A 17,109-nucleotide genomic window follows, 5' to 3' on the forward strand; every position below is an offset into this window, starting at 1 on the left:
GCTCTACTCACTGTGCCACCTAGCCACCCCAAGCAGAGTTTTCTTAAGTGAATTTACCAGGGTCACATATTGAGAAAGAATCAAAGGGGAGATATGAACTCAGGGTTTTCTAGTGCAAATGCCAGCTCTCTTATCACAGCTCAAGAGGCTTCAGCAAAATCATTTTTAAATCTTAATGGAAAAAAATTAAAATAGCAGATAGTGCCTTTTTTTTTTAGTTTCTTCAGTTGAATTAGCTATTTAAACTGTCTTGGGGAAAAAAAAAAAGATTGTATAGGGCAACTAGGTGGAGCAGTGGATACAGTGGCCTTGAAGTCAGGAGGCCCTGAATTCAAATACAGCCTCAGGACAGACACTTGACATTTACTACCTGTGTGACCCTGGGCATGTCACTTAACCCCAATTGCCTGACCAAAAAAAGAAAAGATTGTGTAAATATAGGACATTTCCTTCCTCATTAAAATATAACTTCCTATGGGCAGGGGTTGCATCACATTATTTTTTGTATTGCTGGTGTCTAGTATGGTGTCTAGCACAGAACAAACTTTTGATTAAAATGTGTGACTTAATTGATTTTCACAGCCCAGAACCTATCGCACTGTTTGGTACATTTGTTGTTGTTCAGTTATTTCAGTCATGACCAACTCTTTGTGAACCGATTTAGGGTTTTCTTGGCCGAGATACTGAAGTGGTTTGACATTCCCTTCTCTAGCTCATATTACAGATGAGGAAACTGAGGCAACAGGGTTAAGTGATTTGCCCAGGTTCATAAAAGTAGTAAGTGTCTGAGGCTGGATTTGAACTCAGGTCTTCTTGACTTCAGACCCAGCATCGTGGTGGTACCTCTGTCCACTGTGTTACCTTGATGTCCGTATCAAGTAGATAAAGGGCTTTCAGATGGAAAAAGAAAAGGGGTATCAGGCAGATTCCAGTTCTATGAATGGAAAACAAACAAACAGAGCTATAAAAAATGGAATGGGATTCCTTGGGAGGTAGTTGAATTACTCTTATTGGAGAACTCTGAGCATAAACTTGGCCCACTAAATAAATGCCTATAGATTGATCATAACATGCAAAATGATGAGAAAAACAGACATGGGTGTGGCAAAGCCATATCTGCAATGGAATTCTGCAAATTGAACTAGCTCTGTAGCACTGATGAGATACCAAGAAAGGGGTTCTACCTTTTATCATTTAACCCACTTCTCATTAAAAAAGATGAGGGTTAGGAGCAGCTAGGTGGCACAGTGAATAGAGCTCAGGTCCTGGAGTCAGGAAGGCCTGAGTTCAAATCAGGCCTCAGACACTTAACACTTACTAGCCATGTGACTTTGGGCAAGTCACTTAACCCCAATTGCCCTCCAAAAAGCAAAAAAAAAAAAAATGGTGGGAGGGATTATTATTGGTCTAAGAAAAACAGACTATTTTAGAACAAAAATCTTCCCACAAGTATAAATGGCATAATGAAACCCCCACTTGAAAGTGTATATGCGGGGCAGCTAGGAGGCGCCGTGAATACAGCACCAGTCCTGGAGTCAGGAGGACCTGAGAACAAATCCAGCTGTGTGACCTTGGGCAAGTCACTTAACCCCAATCGCCCTCTCCTTGCCCCTCTATAAAGCAAAAAAACAAAAGTGTACATGATAATTTTGCTGATTGGTAGATACATTGGTTAAATTGTCTTAAAAAGTCCAAATATCTAAGCTATTTTAAGATACCGATTGAGATAAAATAGAGACAGTATTTTTCTGAATGATGCCATAAAATATTAAGAAACTGCTGTAACTGTGGCAGCTAGTGACCTTGGGATTACCCATCAAACTATCCTAGTACCCCTAAAGGAATAGTGCTCACAAACAATTCCTTCTCACCACCTAATGCTTATGTGCCCAGTCATATTTTATACACCACAACCCTTTGTCCAAACTGAGATGCCAAAGACAATTCCATTCAGAGAGTAAAGAGAAGGCCTTTGGGTTTGTAAAGTATGCATGATCATTGGTGAGTTAATATACTAGTATTAATTTGCCTTTTACTTTGAGAATAAATGCTGCCAAGTATTATACAATATGAGATCCCTTCTGCTTACTCAGGTTACAGATTTCTTTGTGCTAAATTGAGACCTTTTCCCTTTTTCTTCTCCCTTCAGGATATTATGTTCATTTGTAGTGTCAGAGTTTCATCTGAGGGCACTAATGAGTTTGGGTTCCCAGTGACTGCTGCTAATTTTTTGTCATCTGTGAAAAGAAAGACTAATGAGAAAAACAAAATTCACACCCTAAACCACAATTAAGTTTTAACTGCAGTTACTTGGCTGAAAATTTCATAGCATGGACATATATCTCTTTTGTTCATACTTGGCATTAAAGGATCCCATTTCATTTATATAGACAGCTGCATCAATGGCAGTAGGGATTTGCCTAGCTAAAGATCAGAGCTCATTCAAGGCAAGCAGGAAGGTAGGGCCAGCATCATGCACCCTAGCATAAAAATGAATATACATGCATGATGATGAGTGACAAATCATGCCAAACTTTGTTCAATTTAAGAGTACTGAGTAAGAGTAAGGATTGGATTTGAAGTCAGAGAATATGGGTTCCAATCCTAGCTCTGACATTTAATACTTGTGTGACTTTGGGAAAGTCACTTAACTCTAGTTTCCTCATCTGTAAAATTACGTGTGTGGATTAGGTGAAGGTCTCTTTCAGTCTTTAATGTATTTCCCCTAACATTTGTATTTATTTTTCTGATAATCAGAACTTTTGCTTGACCTTGCTTTGGAGCTCTTCACTAATTATTAGAATTCTGTTAAGACTCTGATATTGACTCATGCTTCTGCTTCAGATTCCTTAGCTTTTGACTATTCTATTTGTCTCTCCATATCTCTGCTAACTGCTCTGTGGGCTCACACCCTGTGTGATGCTACATTTCTCATCCCTCTCCAGGCAGATGTTTCAGGCCATGGACTTCTACTAGTCTTTCCCCAGAAACTTCAGCAGGCATGAGTAGAAAGCCTCAGCTCCAGGTCATAGAAAAAGTGTTGCCTGTTCTCCAGGAAAGGCCTGAGGTTCTTATAACTCTTTACCAAAAAGAAAATTACCAAATAAATCATCCTACAGAAACAAAACAAAACAAAACAAAAACCAACCCTTATCATTAGTATATATATCTCTCTGTCAGGTAGAATTAGGTTCCCAAATACATTTGCACAAATGACTTCTTGTCAGGTCTTACAAAACCTGAATTAGAGAGAAGATCATCACCACTGCCTGGATCAGTTTGATTAGACTCTTATTTTTCCTTAAAGGCAAATCTCCTCTGCTTTTAGAGCAAAAGGTACTAACTTCCATTTTTAATGCAGTAAATACAAAAATATATCTCGTTCTGTATTGGTGGTTTCTCGTATTTAGCAACACAAGTAATCATTTTCTTCTGATGTTTCACTCTGGCTGCGTCCTGGAAGAGAACCAAAATGACATCACCATGTGAGAATCAAGTTATAGTGTGTCTGAATATGGTTGATCAGACCAACAGGAACTCAGAATGTTCTACCACAGGTCAGGTGCAAATAGTCCATGTGAACATTTGGGGTGGATTCTCTAAATCTGCACAAATGACATTTCTTTTCAGTTACTTCAGTTCTGCTTTGCTTATAGAGCACAGCTCCTCCTTTGATGCAGTACACCATGCTGAGCAGTCCTTTGCCAGTATCTCCCATGTCATGCAATCAGTTCCAAAGTTCTTCAGAGAGACCTTAAGAGTGTTCTTGCTTCACTTCTTCTGACCACCATTTGAACACTTTCCTTGTTTGAGTTCTCCATAAAATGGACTTTTAGGTAAGCATAACACCTGGAATTCATACAACATAGCCAGTTCATTGGAGTTGTGTTTTCTTGCAGTAGAGTTTGAATGCTTGACACTTTAACTTCCTTGAGGAAGGACTCTGGTGTCCCATACTCTTTCCTTCCAGGTGATCTTCAGAGTTGTCCTAAGGTAATTCAAATGCACTCTGGTAGTACCTTTCTAGACCCAGATTCCTTGAGCCAGTATCTCTTATTCATGAGTTAAATCATATTTTCTTTTTCCTTATGATTCTTGTGTCTGTTTATTTGCTAATCACTACTTCTAGGAGAATATCCAGACTTTTAGCTTCTTTGTCCCTGGTATGATTGAATTATTTTGGTGCTTTAGGCCTTATTAATTTAGTATACCTTTTACTATTCATTTCCTTTGAATAAATCAGAATTTGTTGGATATGTGACTTATTCTGCTGGACTACTCTAAACAGCCCTACTTTCTGAATTTCTTCCATTCTCCATTTTAAGTATACTATCAACACATAATGACAGATCTACATATAAAAGATCACAGAGCTATAGATGAAATGGAACAAATTAACAGCTTCATTTTACTGATAAGAAAAGTAAGGTGAGACCTCACGTACAGTAATACTGCCATGGCTTCTGGAAAGGTCATGACAATGTACCTGTGCCTGCATACACCATGCCTGTGGATCCCCACCCCCCTCCAAAAAAAATCTGCTTCCAGTTCATTACTACTCTCCATTATATTATCTTAACTTGTATAAATGTTAATTTATTGAGAGAAGGAACTTTCTCCCTTTTGTCTTAGTATTTCCAGTGCCCTGAACAGTATTTAGAACACAGGTGGTGCTTAATTCATACTTTTTTTTTCCTCCATTCATTCCTTGTAGTGTTAAAAGCACTTGTGTTCAGTTCTGCACACCATATTTTCGAAGGACATTGATAAACAGAAGAGGGTAGAAATAAGCTGGAGAGTGAGGAAAAGGAGTAGAAACAAAATTTTGAAGGGCCAGTGTCTATATCACATGAACATTAGTTGAAGGAACTGGGATTTATTATATTGGAGAAGAAAAGATTGAAGTAGTCATGACAATTGTCTTTATAGTAATTGAAAATCTTGCCTTCTAAATGGCTCAGATAAAGGGGTCATGAGAGTAGAATTATACTTCTGGTTTGCCCCAGAGAGTAGAATAGAATCCATGAGTGAACATTGCAAAAAGGTAAATTTGGGGTTAATCTGAGAAAAATGAAGTCTTTAATAATTAGAACTACCCAAACATGAGCTGCTTTAGCAGGTGTTGGGCTTCCCTTGATTGCAGGTCCTTAAGCAAAGGTTCAGTGATCAGATGGATTGTAGTGGAATTTTTTTTTCAGGTAAAAGCTGGACTACCTAGATGCTGTGGTGCTATGAAGTACTCTGCTGAGACCTTACAAAAGAGTGTATGGCAGAGACGATACCTCGCCATTTCCATAATCTGGGCTGGAATCTGTATCATACTATCATGTCTTGTTCTTTGAAAAATGTCACCTCCACACAGAATTCATCTTCCCTCATTTAAATAAATCATTATACTGGATCTCTGTCCCAGATACCATCCCATATCAAGGAGTTGCTACAGCTTAAGAGTGGAAGGTATGTAAAGAGCTTTCCAATGTCACCTTAAAGTGAAGGGCACTAAAAATTTGCAATGTGGTCCCCTTTAAGAGAGGCAACTATGTGGCCCAGTGGATAGAGCACCTCGCCTAGAGTCAGGAAGATGTGAGTTCAAATTAGACATTTACTAACTGGGTGACACTGCTCTGTGTGACACTCAACCCTGTTCGCCTCAGTTCCATCATCTATAAAATGAGCTGGAGAAGGAAATGGTTAAGGAGAATTGCTAGTCTTTGAGCTGTCCTAGTACTGTCCTTGCACTAAATATCTCTAACTGAGGTGACCCAAACTATCCTTCACTGTACCAGGAAAGAGATTCAGTCTAATTTGGCTCTACATGCATATTTGACCAGACATTCAAACTGGCTTTTCAAGTCACCATGGTGAAACTTGAAAAGTGCCTATATCTTTTCCTTTGTTAAAAATAGAGAGAATATAAAAATCTACATTAATGAAATGTTATAGCTGAGATCTGAGGCACATACGAGAGCAAAAAAAAAATCTAAGTTATGGTTCCCATAGCAACTGTAACTCAGTCAGATTTTACTTTTATGTTAAGTAAGTACAACTTCAGGAGGAAAGCAAAATATTACCTTTGTGGAGAGAAATAAAATTAAGAATACAGCAACAATAGCCCTGAATTTCCTGACTTTCATGCCAACGTTAAATATTAACTATTAACATATCATCAATATCTCAACATCAATACAACGCACTTGTCATAAATTATTTTAACCTGCCTTTCTTTCAATGTGTAAAATGGATTTACTGTTTTAAAATGTGAAAGAAAATAATCTCTTAATGACATGTTAAATCAGAGCTTGACTTTATAATTTACCGATTCAGGAACATGGTTCCGGATGTAACTACATGTTATTTACTGAAAGTACAGTATATGAAAATGATATCTGATTACATTCACTGTCAGGTGCTTAAGCTTGACATTTTTCCAATTACTGCAAGTGTGAGCTAAACTCTAAAAAAAGAAGATATGCAGCATCTTAAGGGTAGGTAGGGCACACACAATTCCTCAATATAAGAATGATTGTACTATCCACTTTTTACAAGGGAAAAAAAATAAATAAGGGTACTCACTCCTGTTATGTAGCGAGGTCTATATTGAATAGTTCCAAATAAACCCAGAATGACGATGATAATATGGATAAAATTTGCCAGGATAGGTGCCCACTGGTATCCAAGGAAATCAAATATTTGCCTCTCCAGCACACAAACCTAGAATAAGAAGACACAAGAGGCAGCTCAGTATGTTTCAGAGACAAAGACACTATATCAACATAACAGACAAGCAAAGTAAGCTGGACTAGAGTGGAATCTCAAGTTTGTTTTTAACCAACAGGTTTTATGGAAGCAGTCTTTGCCGCTCAGTTGGGGAGTACAGAGGAGTAGTCCCAATGGCACCGATGATTTCAGGAGAGTTTGGGTAGATATCCAACAGCATTCACAAGCTGTCACATGTGTAGCAGCTGGGTAAATGATGTTGTCATATGTACTATCAAACACTTCATATCATTCACTGACAAGGAAAAATACATCCACATGAAGGCTAGGTTATTTTATTCTCACCAAACAGGGTGGAAAGAATCAAGTCAAGAAGTATTTATTGAGAGTCTATGATGTGCCAAGCACCGTCCTAAGTACTTGAAAGAGGACAGAGTTGGAAAAGAAGCATTTCCTCTGGTTCTAGCTCTTTCACTAATACACTATGTGACCTTAGCCTAATAAGTGTGGAGCTCAGTTTCCTCATTTTTAGAATAACAGCACTGAACTAGGTGGTCTTTAAGGTTCTCTTTAACTCTTCCATACAATAGTTCTATGAATCTGTGTGTTGTTCAGTTGTTTTACAATCATTTCCAACACTTTGTGGCCCCATTTAGGGGCTTCTTGGCAAAGATACTAAAGGAGTCTGCCATTTCCTTTTCTAGTTCATTTTAGGAATGAGGAAAGTGAGGTAAACAGGGTAAAGTGAACTTGGCCCAGGGTCATACAGCTAGTAGAAGACTTTTAGGTCAGATTTGAACTCAGTAAGTTGAGTCTTCCTGACTCCAAGCCCAGTATTCTATCCACTATGCCACGTAGATGCCTGCATACCATCTAGCTGTCCTATTTATAATCATTATCATTATCTTAAGAGCAGAATACTAGATTTACTCATGTGATGTTGTGAGTCAGTTAATTTCTGTAGTCCCTAATTTCCTGATTTGTTAAATGAAGAGACTGGACTAGATAATGTGGAATATAGTTACTAGTTCTAAATCTGCTAAGCTCAATTTCTTATAACTACCTTCATCTGCCCCCTAATATTTATAGGGCTTCACATTTGAAAAAAGCTTCAAACATCAAGCTGGGGAGGAAAATGGCAAAAACTGAGTCCACCAATAATCCCCAACTTTCATTTTCTCCCCAGAATTAAGAACTTTTTTCAGTCAAGCTTCTTATTTGAAAAGCTAACAAAGGTAATTGCAATAGTGTGAATATTGTCTCCTTTTCCTCTTCTTTCCCATGCTCAGGTATCTATGTTGATATGTACTTGAGTGGTCAAAAGGCAAAAGAAGAATTATATGGAAGTAAAAGCATCTGGATGAATGATCTACAAAACCAAGAAACGATGAGTCACTTGTAATTACAGAATTTTACAAATATACCACAATAAACATTGAATATTTTTGTATCAAGTTTAAGGGGCTGAGTTATTTAGCATCAGTGCTCTAGAGATATGAGAGATTTCAGGTTATTTTATCTAACTTTTTATTTCACAGGTTAGAAAACAAACCTAGAGTAGCTAAGGGACTTGCCCAAAGTCACCTAGATGACAGGAATCAGACTACAAAGCCAGTTCTCTTCTCACAGTTCCATATCATCTCATATTTTAAAATATCTTAGACCCCAAGGGTATCACATCTCCATAGAATAACAACTCCCTAAAAATGAGGTCTATTCTGTTTCTTTGTATTTCTAGGAGCCAGCAGCGTCTGATACATAATAGGTAGTTAATAAATGTTTAATAATTCAGTCTTTTTTCTTTCTTTTATTTGCTTTTAGGAGTGGAAAGTCAGAGCAATTGGGGTTAAATGACTTGCCCAAGGTCACATAGCTAGTAGGTGTTAAGTGTCTGAGGCCGGATTTGAACTCAGGTCCTCCTGACTCCAGGGCTGGTGCTCTATTCACTGCCCCACCTAGCCGTCCTCAATGTTTATTTCTTTTTATCAAATTAACTATTCAGTCATTTCATTAATGTCTGACTCTTCATGACTCCATTTTGGGGTTTTCTTGGCAAGGATGCTGGAGTTGCTTGCCATTTCCTTCTCCAGCTCATTTTACAGATGAGGAAATTGAGGTAAACAGGATTAAATGTGTTGCACAGGGTCACACAGCTAGTAAGTTCATGAGGCTGGATTTGAACTAAGACAGTTGAGTTTTCCTAACTCCAGGCCTGGCACTCTGAAATTAGATGAACTCTTAAAGCATTGATCTTAAATTAAAGGCTTCTTTAATGATTTTCTTCCCCTTTCATTTCTTTAGCTGACTGCTCAAGTTTCCATATACCAAAAAGACAAAGGGGAAAACACACAAACAAAACCCACTTATACTGATTTCTTGCATCACACTCCCTTCTTCCCAAAGTTCCTTTAGGCACAATTATCATAGTAGTAATGAACAATGGTAGTGTAGCCCTAATTATTCAACCCTTATATTCTTACTGAGCTTAACCTGAAAGGGTGTGAATGGGAGGGAATCTAGGTACATTAGTTAGTCACAGGACACAAAGAGGCAGCATTTCAACAAGAATCCCAAGTCCCAAATAAAACGCTAACTTTAAAAGGAACTTCAAAATACTCCACTCATAAACCTTATAGATTCTCATCCTAAATACTTATTCAGTGGTTACTAAATTTATTGTTATTACTATATATTTATATTTATGTATTACATTATTTGGCAATTAGAATCAATGTGATCCATTTGTGATAGAAAAACTGTAAGTCCTTTCAAATAATTAAGGTAAAAACCATCATCTGTTAAATTGTAAATGGTAGAATAATAGATGAAAAGATAAGAAAGACGTTAGAGGCCACCTAATCCAATCCATTTACTTTACAGATGAGAATTTTAGGATCAGCGAGCACAAGTAACTTGCCCAAGGGCACACTGGTAGTAAACAGTAAAGTTGGCATTAAACACCAGATCTCAGTCTCCAAAAGTGATATACTTCTTTTTGTACTATGCTGACTCCCTAGCAGGCTACTCAAATATCAAACACCATAGCATATCATACTTATCATAAATCACAATTTTTTTAATGAACAATGAAATACAGTATTGTTGTTGTTTAGTCATTTTCAATTGTGTCCAACTCTTCATGATCCTATTTGGGGTTTTCTTGGCAGATACTGGCATGATTTTCCATGTCCTTCTCCAACTCATTTTGCAGTTGAGGCAACTGAGGCAAACAGGGTTAAGTGACTTGCCCAGGATCACATAGCTAGTAAATAACTGTCTGAGACCAGAAATGAACTCAAGAAGATGAGTTTTCCTGACCCTAGGTCCAGTGTTCTATACGCTGTACCACCTAGCTAACTGAAAATGCAGTATGGCATCATACAATCTGTCAATCTGCCTCACTTGTTCCCAAGAAAATCAACGAAGCTCTGAAAATACAATAGTTCACCTGCTTAGCTACCTGACAATGCTAACTTACATGTATATAGCACTTCATAGTTAAAGTCCTGTTCATATGTGTCATTTGTCCTCAAATCAACACTGATGTAGATAGTACAAGTGTTATTTATACCTTTAAACAAATAAGAAAATATGGTCACAAAACAAGCAGCCTGAAAAGAAGGAAGAAATAAACACTTATTAAGGAATTATTATGTGCCAGGTATGGTGATAATTGTTTTTCAAATATCTCCTTTGATCCTCACAACAATCCTGGAAGGTGGGTGATATTATTATTATTCTCATTTTACAACAGAAGAAACTGAGGGAAACAGAGGTTCTAACTTACCCATTGGCCACATATCTAATAAGTATCTGAGACTGGATTTGAACTTAGGTCTTCCTGATTCTAGGCCCACTGTATTCTAACCACTGAACCATCAGAAATGTTGGCTTTGGACTCAAAGGACTTCTTAACTCCTGGCTTTGCCACTTAATAGCTGTGTGATCTTGGTCTAGTCACTTAACATCTCTGGGCTTCTCCAGACTCTTTCCTGTAAAATGATGGGGTTGGAATAAATGAACTATAGGGCCTCTTTCAGCTCTTGCTCTCTGATCTTCAGGTCTTCTAATTATATATTCATTACTCTATGCCCTATACCACATTGGACTTCTACTTTTACAACCAAAGTAATCATTTACCATTTTTTTTCTGCTTTTCCTATCCCTTGAATTAATTTGCCTCCTTATACAGCTCTATGTGTCTACTACACTGTCTTTGAAGAGTGACAATAGACCTAAATTTGAAGAACAAAAAATTCAGTTTTGTTCAGCAATGGTTTGGTTGCCCTAATGTCTTCCAGTAACTATGCTATGGAATATTTATCTTCATGGTCCCTGAATACTACTGTTCAATATAGTTGATTTGTGATTTCAAGATTTTCTTAAACTGAGAATCATACTGAGAGAAATTTAATTAGGTGAGGGGCATTTGAACAATAGCAACATTCACAGTCCTTTCACATCCACTACAATGAGATTAAACTCCTCTATTTAGACCAAAAAGGTGCTAGACAAAAAAATAGAATAGAGTTCTAGTGACTTTAGTCAAAAATAAAATCAAGGGACTATTATATCAAATAAAATATAGACATAATAACAGAGCCTTAATAAATGTAATTATAATTTTTGATGAAAGATTAAAGTAGAATAACAGAATTAGAAGGCCTGACCATTTTTATATGCTATGATATGAAGGCTCCTTAAAAAATTCCAAAACATAAAATAGAACATGATTTCTCTCTTTACCTCTAACACTTAGAAGTTCCCTCCAAGGCCCAGCTCAAGTGTTTCAAACTGGAGTCCTCAATTTCTTCTATTGTTAGCGCAGCCCTCCTCCAAATGTACTTGGTATTTAATTTGTATATATGTTCCAATGATTTATCTGTATTAGCCTATATTAGTCAAATGTAAGCTGCTTGAGGACAGAGACTATTTCATTTTTGAATTTATGTCCCTGAAGTCTAGTAATGCCTGGTACATAGCATGTGCCTAAAAATGCTTGATGAATGAATGATAAATCATTTGACTGTATCTTGCTTAAATCCCCAGTATCCTAACAGAAACGATAATGAGCTAGGTCAATCTCTGTAAAGAGTTTAAAAAAAGACACTAACTGTAAAATCGATTATCTGCAAAAACAAACAGAAAAGTTCTAATTTTATTTCACAAACAGGTCTAATATCATCCAAACCAATGTCTAGGAAATAGCACTGATGTTGTCATCAGACAGCAGATCCCTACAGATCACTCGCCATCATCAATTAATATCTGCAGCACTCCCACTGAGTTTCTGTTGCTGCTGTGCTACATACTAAACAAGCACTTCTAAGCAGCATTGACACATTTAATAAAGACTCATAATGTGATGCTACAAATGCCCTAATCCCCAAACTCTATTTACATCTACATTCCTGCAAAGGGAACAGACAATAATACATTCTATGAAAATACTCCATGAATTGAGAATTCCTCCCAGAACTAAAACTGTAAAACTGCACTACTGGCAGACTAATAAGACAACAAAAACCTGCTCTCACCCAGAATCAAATAAATATTCCTTTCTACATTGTCTTTTCCCCAAAATTTTATGTTAGACTCAAATGTCAGAACACACAGAATAGAAAAAAAGAAACAAGAATATATCATAAACTTAAATACAAAGTTAGAAAGAAATAAAAGCATACCATATGCATAGCAGAACATGAGAGGATTCAAAATATTTAATAATAAATTTTCATTTCCAGAGAGCCTATTGATAAATAATACTCATTGTGTTGCAAACTGTCCATCTCTTTGCCATTCTTTCACTATTGATTGCAAAGTCCCTATCAGCCTAAAAACAAACAAACAAAAGTATAACTGTATGGGACATTTCTTCATAGGTGTCAATTTATATCCTGATACAAACTTGGGGGGAAAATATATTACTTTTATAAACTGCCTTAGAATAAAATTGAATTTTATAATTCTGTTTTATTAAAAGTATAATTGAGAGTACTTAAGCTAAAAATGTTTTCTTAAACTCTCCAGAGAAGTACTGTTAAGCAAAGTGCTCACTGAGGCAAAAATGTCTCATTGAATAAATAAATGGATAAATACTTCCATAGTTTCTTAATAAAAAACGTCTTCCATGAAATGGGGACTAGAAATTTAAAAAAACATCTTACCCAGCCTTTTGTTTTACAGGTGAGTGAACTGAGGCCCATAGAGGTAAAACAGCTTCTCTAAGGTAATGCTACATGTTGGCCTCACTTGCTAATAGCAACAAATTCAGTCTGATTTCTATTTTTTTAATGATCCAAATAGATTTATCTGTAGGTTAAATGGAAAACTTTCCTATTTGCTAGGTATTTTTCACTTTGTTGCTGTTTTTCAGTCATTTCATTTGTGTCCAACTTCTCAGGATCCCCTTGGGTTTTGAGGTGGGTTTTTTGGTTTGTTTTTGTTTTTGACGAAGATACCAGTGTAGTTTGCCATTTCTTTCTCCAGTTCATTTTACAGATGAGGAACTGAAGCAAATAAGGTTAAGTGATTTGCCTAGATCACATAATTAATAATTGTCTGAGGTCAGATTTGAACTAAGGAAGATGCATCTCAGGGATGCAAATACAAAAATGAAACAATTCTTGTCCTCTAGCAGCTTACATCTATCTGTCTGATGGTAGGCTGATACAGATAAATCATTAGAATATATATATATATATATATATATATATATATATATAAATTTTGAAGTATACTAAACTAACCTATTAGGTGCAGCACCTAGCTATGTTGAGCTGTGTTTATTTACATGATGCCTGACAACCTGAAAAAGATACTTTACAAAAGGGGGAGGGAGAGGAGTAATCTGTTTTGTTTATAGAATGGCACTGGCTCTCAGTAAAATTGTGAAACCAAAGGAGTTTGACAGCCTTGCCTTTCTCTCATACGATGTTATTCTATTATGTTATTCTGTTATCACTATCAGGCATGCAGCGAACTCATCTGATCAGTGATACAGGTATCTAATGAGCCCCTCTGCAATAAAGCATTAAACACTTAGTGTGCAACTCCTTTCAGGAACATTTTTTGAAGATAAGATTCTAGATAAAGGGTAATAGCAATGGGGTGGGGGGAGTGGAATTTCAGGTACCATTAAGGAACACGTTTTGGTTTGAGAACCTTCCCATGTCTCTGAATTCAAATCACACCATAGAGACAACTTCCTGTAATATGTTTTGTGGGCATTTATTTTTAAAGCAATTGGGGTTAAGTAACTTGCCCAAGGTTACACGGCCAGTTATTTTGTGTGGGTGTTAAGTATCTGAGGCCAGAACTGATTCTGGGTCCTCCCAACTCCCAGGGCTGGCACTCTTACTCACTGCGCCACCTAGCCACCCCTGTGGGCATTTTTAATTCGAAGTCGATAGATCCCAAAGAGGTCTATGGATAGGTTTCAGGAAGTGCATAAATTTGGATGGGGGAAAATTGCATTTTTATTTTGAGGAAACTCTAAATAAAATCAAGTATTTCCTTTTATTACTTGAAAACATTATTCTGACAAGGGATCTTAAGGATTGGTCAGACAAAAGAGGTCTACGACACACAAAAAATGTTAAGAACCTCCAACCTAGCCTAGAGGTTAGATTACCTTCACTAAAGTTCATGAAATCTTATCATTTTACCATTAAAAAATTACTATTTAAAAAATCCAGGGGCAGCTAGGTGGTTCAGTGAATAAAGCACTGGCCCTGGAATAAGGAGGACCTGAGTTCAAATCCAGCCTCAGATACTTGATACAAAAACTAGCCATGAGATGTTGGGCAAGTCACTCAACCCCAAATGCCCTCCAAAAAGAAAAAAAATTCAGAAAGTGTTTCCAGGTTGCATGTGTTTGGAATGGTTTAGAGCAGAGGTGTCAAATATGTTGCCATATCTTATCCATCTAACATGTCCTTATGTGATCAAAACAGATTAAAATGTAATTGGGAGGGGTGGCTAGGTGATGCAGTGAATAGAGCACTGGCCCTGGAGTCAGGAGGACCCAAGTTCAAATCTGGCCTTTTTTTTTTATATACACTTACTAGTTGGGTGACTTTGGGCAAGTCATTTAGCCCCAATTTCCCTCCCCCCCCCCCAAATGTAATTGGGAAATACATTTACAAAATAAATAAAAATATAAGAGACCATGGTAAATAAGATTCAAAGAGTCAAAGGCTACTTGCAGGGATGTTTAGGTATAATTTAGAGACCTCCATTTCTATTTGAGTTTGATATCAGAGGATTTGTATAAACAAATAGATTTTCTCCACTGTATTTTTTTCAATTTTGATCTGGATAATAAGGAATATCAGATTAAAATTCCATCCATACCATATGGAGGATGCATTTGTCTGAGTCCTAGTCTGGTCTAAGCTCTGGACAAGTCACTTAATCTCATCATATGTCAGGCAATTGTACAAGACTAAGTAAAAGACAAGCTGCTTATTTGTTTCAGGGGAAGGAGCTTTCACCAAGGATCTAGATTTCTCTCATCATGGGCAGCCTTGCAAAACTAGAAATCTGGCTATAAATTCATGGGATTATAGATTCAGAGCTGGAGGAGCCCTTGGAAACCACATAGTCCAACTTCTTCATTTTACAATAAAGGAAACTGAGGCTGAGAGAAGCTAAAAACCTTGCCTAGTCTCAGAGGTAGTAAATAGTAGAAACTGATTTCTACTATCCAAGACTTCATTCATATAATCTGACCTCTTATAGGATGATTCTAGGGTAGAATCAGAAGCCAAGAAGTATGATAGATCATGAGCCTACAGGTACAGAAGCTTATGTCCTTTTCCAGTCCTTTTCTGTCTTAGGCACTGAAAGAATTAAAAAAAAAAGTTTCTGAGCTTCCATCTTTCTTATTTGTATCTTGTTTAAACCAGGTTTACGCCTAAAGTACTTCTAAGATACAGAAGGATCACAAAGTTCTTTGGTTTGTCCCAAGCTGCTCATGTGAATAAGAAAACTCTAGTCCCATAATTAGGTTAGCAATATGTTAGCCAACAACCTTGGACTCTGATTTCATTTTTATAAGCCTTTGATGAAGATAGCTCAACTCCTTAGCGTTAAAATGGTCCCAAATCCCAAGGTACCAGCAGTGATGGTGGCTCTTTTGGAATTCAAATGAACTTTAAGGATTCTTTGAAAGTCTGAACCAAACAGTGGGTCTTTGCTCACAGGGTCTACTTTTCATCTACTACCTCCACAAGTCACCTCTCACAGCCCATTGTAACCAAATGCTTGTTCCTACCTGGTTGGGCTCTGCTAAACAGGCATCATAGAAAAGAGAGTTCTGTATTGCAAGCACCTTGAAGGTCAAAGCTAGCTAGCCTTGGTAAGAGCTTAGTAATCCTCATTACTGCTATCTTTGAGCAATGCTTTGCAAAGGTTTGCTAAGGTTTGCAAAGTGCTTTATATATCTTATCTCATTTGATGCTCACAACAACCCCAAGAGGTAGGTGCTATAATAAAATGAGAGAGGTTAACTGTCTTTGACATAGTCACATGTTTAAGGCAGGGATTTGAACTCATACGCTCTTGACTCCATGTGCTCTACTCTAGCTACTGCACTAGGTAATTAATTAACTGAATTGACCAGACATGTAAAAGAGAGACAGGGAAGGGTTCTGGAGATCAGGCTTGATGCTTAGTGCATCTTGTTTTTTTCAAAGATTTCCTAGAATGCAACTAGTTGCCCAGAATCTGAGTTTTTTTTTTTCTTGTGACTGACCTTCTTGCATTCATTTTAGTTCAAACATTCCTTGAGCATTTGCTGTGTGTAGAACACTTCGCTAGAGACCAGGAAAGGTACAAAGTTGCATAAGTCACAGTCCCTGTCCTCATGTAGCCTATAAAGCAGATACCCTGTTGCTTCTCTGTCTATGTTGTTCCTTCTAAGTTTTCTCTAACTTCTGTCCCCTCTGTTTGTCCTTATTATTGGCAATGTCTGTCATGGGCCATTATTTGACATCAGGTTCTCTTGATCCTGGCTCTGTTCTGATCAGAGTGGTTTCTCCTGCCCTGAAACTGTTAATTTCCTAGTAAACCAGAACCCTGAGGAGTCTAGAACTGAAGCTCATGGTACAATAGAAAATTCACTGAATCTAGAGTAAGAAGATCTGAATTCAAAACCTATCTCTGACACTACCTTTGTGACCTTGAACAAGTTCCTTAACTTCTCATCCTTAGATTTCTAATTTATAAAAATATTGTGCTGGACTAGAAGTCTTCTGAGGTCCTTTATGGCCCTTTGTCTATGATCCTATGACTGACCAAATAAACTAAAGAGGTTTGATCTAAGTCTATTCCCCTAAGTAAATCCCCAGAGAATAACCAGAGCTCTGAAGGTTGGGGGATAAGGGTTGA

General features: G+C 37.2%; 1 protein-coding gene across 3 annotated transcripts in view; it reads right to left on the reverse strand.

Annotated features, from left to right (window-relative positions):
* Window positions 1–17,109, reverse strand: part of NKAIN2 (sodium/potassium transporting ATPase interacting 2) — a 1,356,778-nt gene that overhangs the window by 711,237 nt on the left and 628,432 nt on the right. For all 3 annotated transcript variants that reach the window (XM_069076922.1, XM_069076923.1, XM_069076924.1), the window contains one exon: window positions 6,574–6,711. In XM_069076922.1, coding sequence (XP_068933023.1) covers window positions 6,574–6,711 — 138 coding nt within the window. The remainder of the gene's footprint in view (window positions 1–6,573; window positions 6,712–17,109) is intronic.

The sequence above is a fragment of the Petaurus breviceps genome, unplaced genomic scaffold, assembly GCF_028583685.1.
Source record: "Petaurus breviceps papuanus isolate PSGF00001 unplaced genomic scaffold, PetGlider_PUasm1.0 90977, whole genome shotgun sequence".
Lineage (NCBI taxonomy): Eukaryota > Metazoa > Chordata > Mammalia > Diprotodontia > Petauridae > Petaurus > Petaurus breviceps.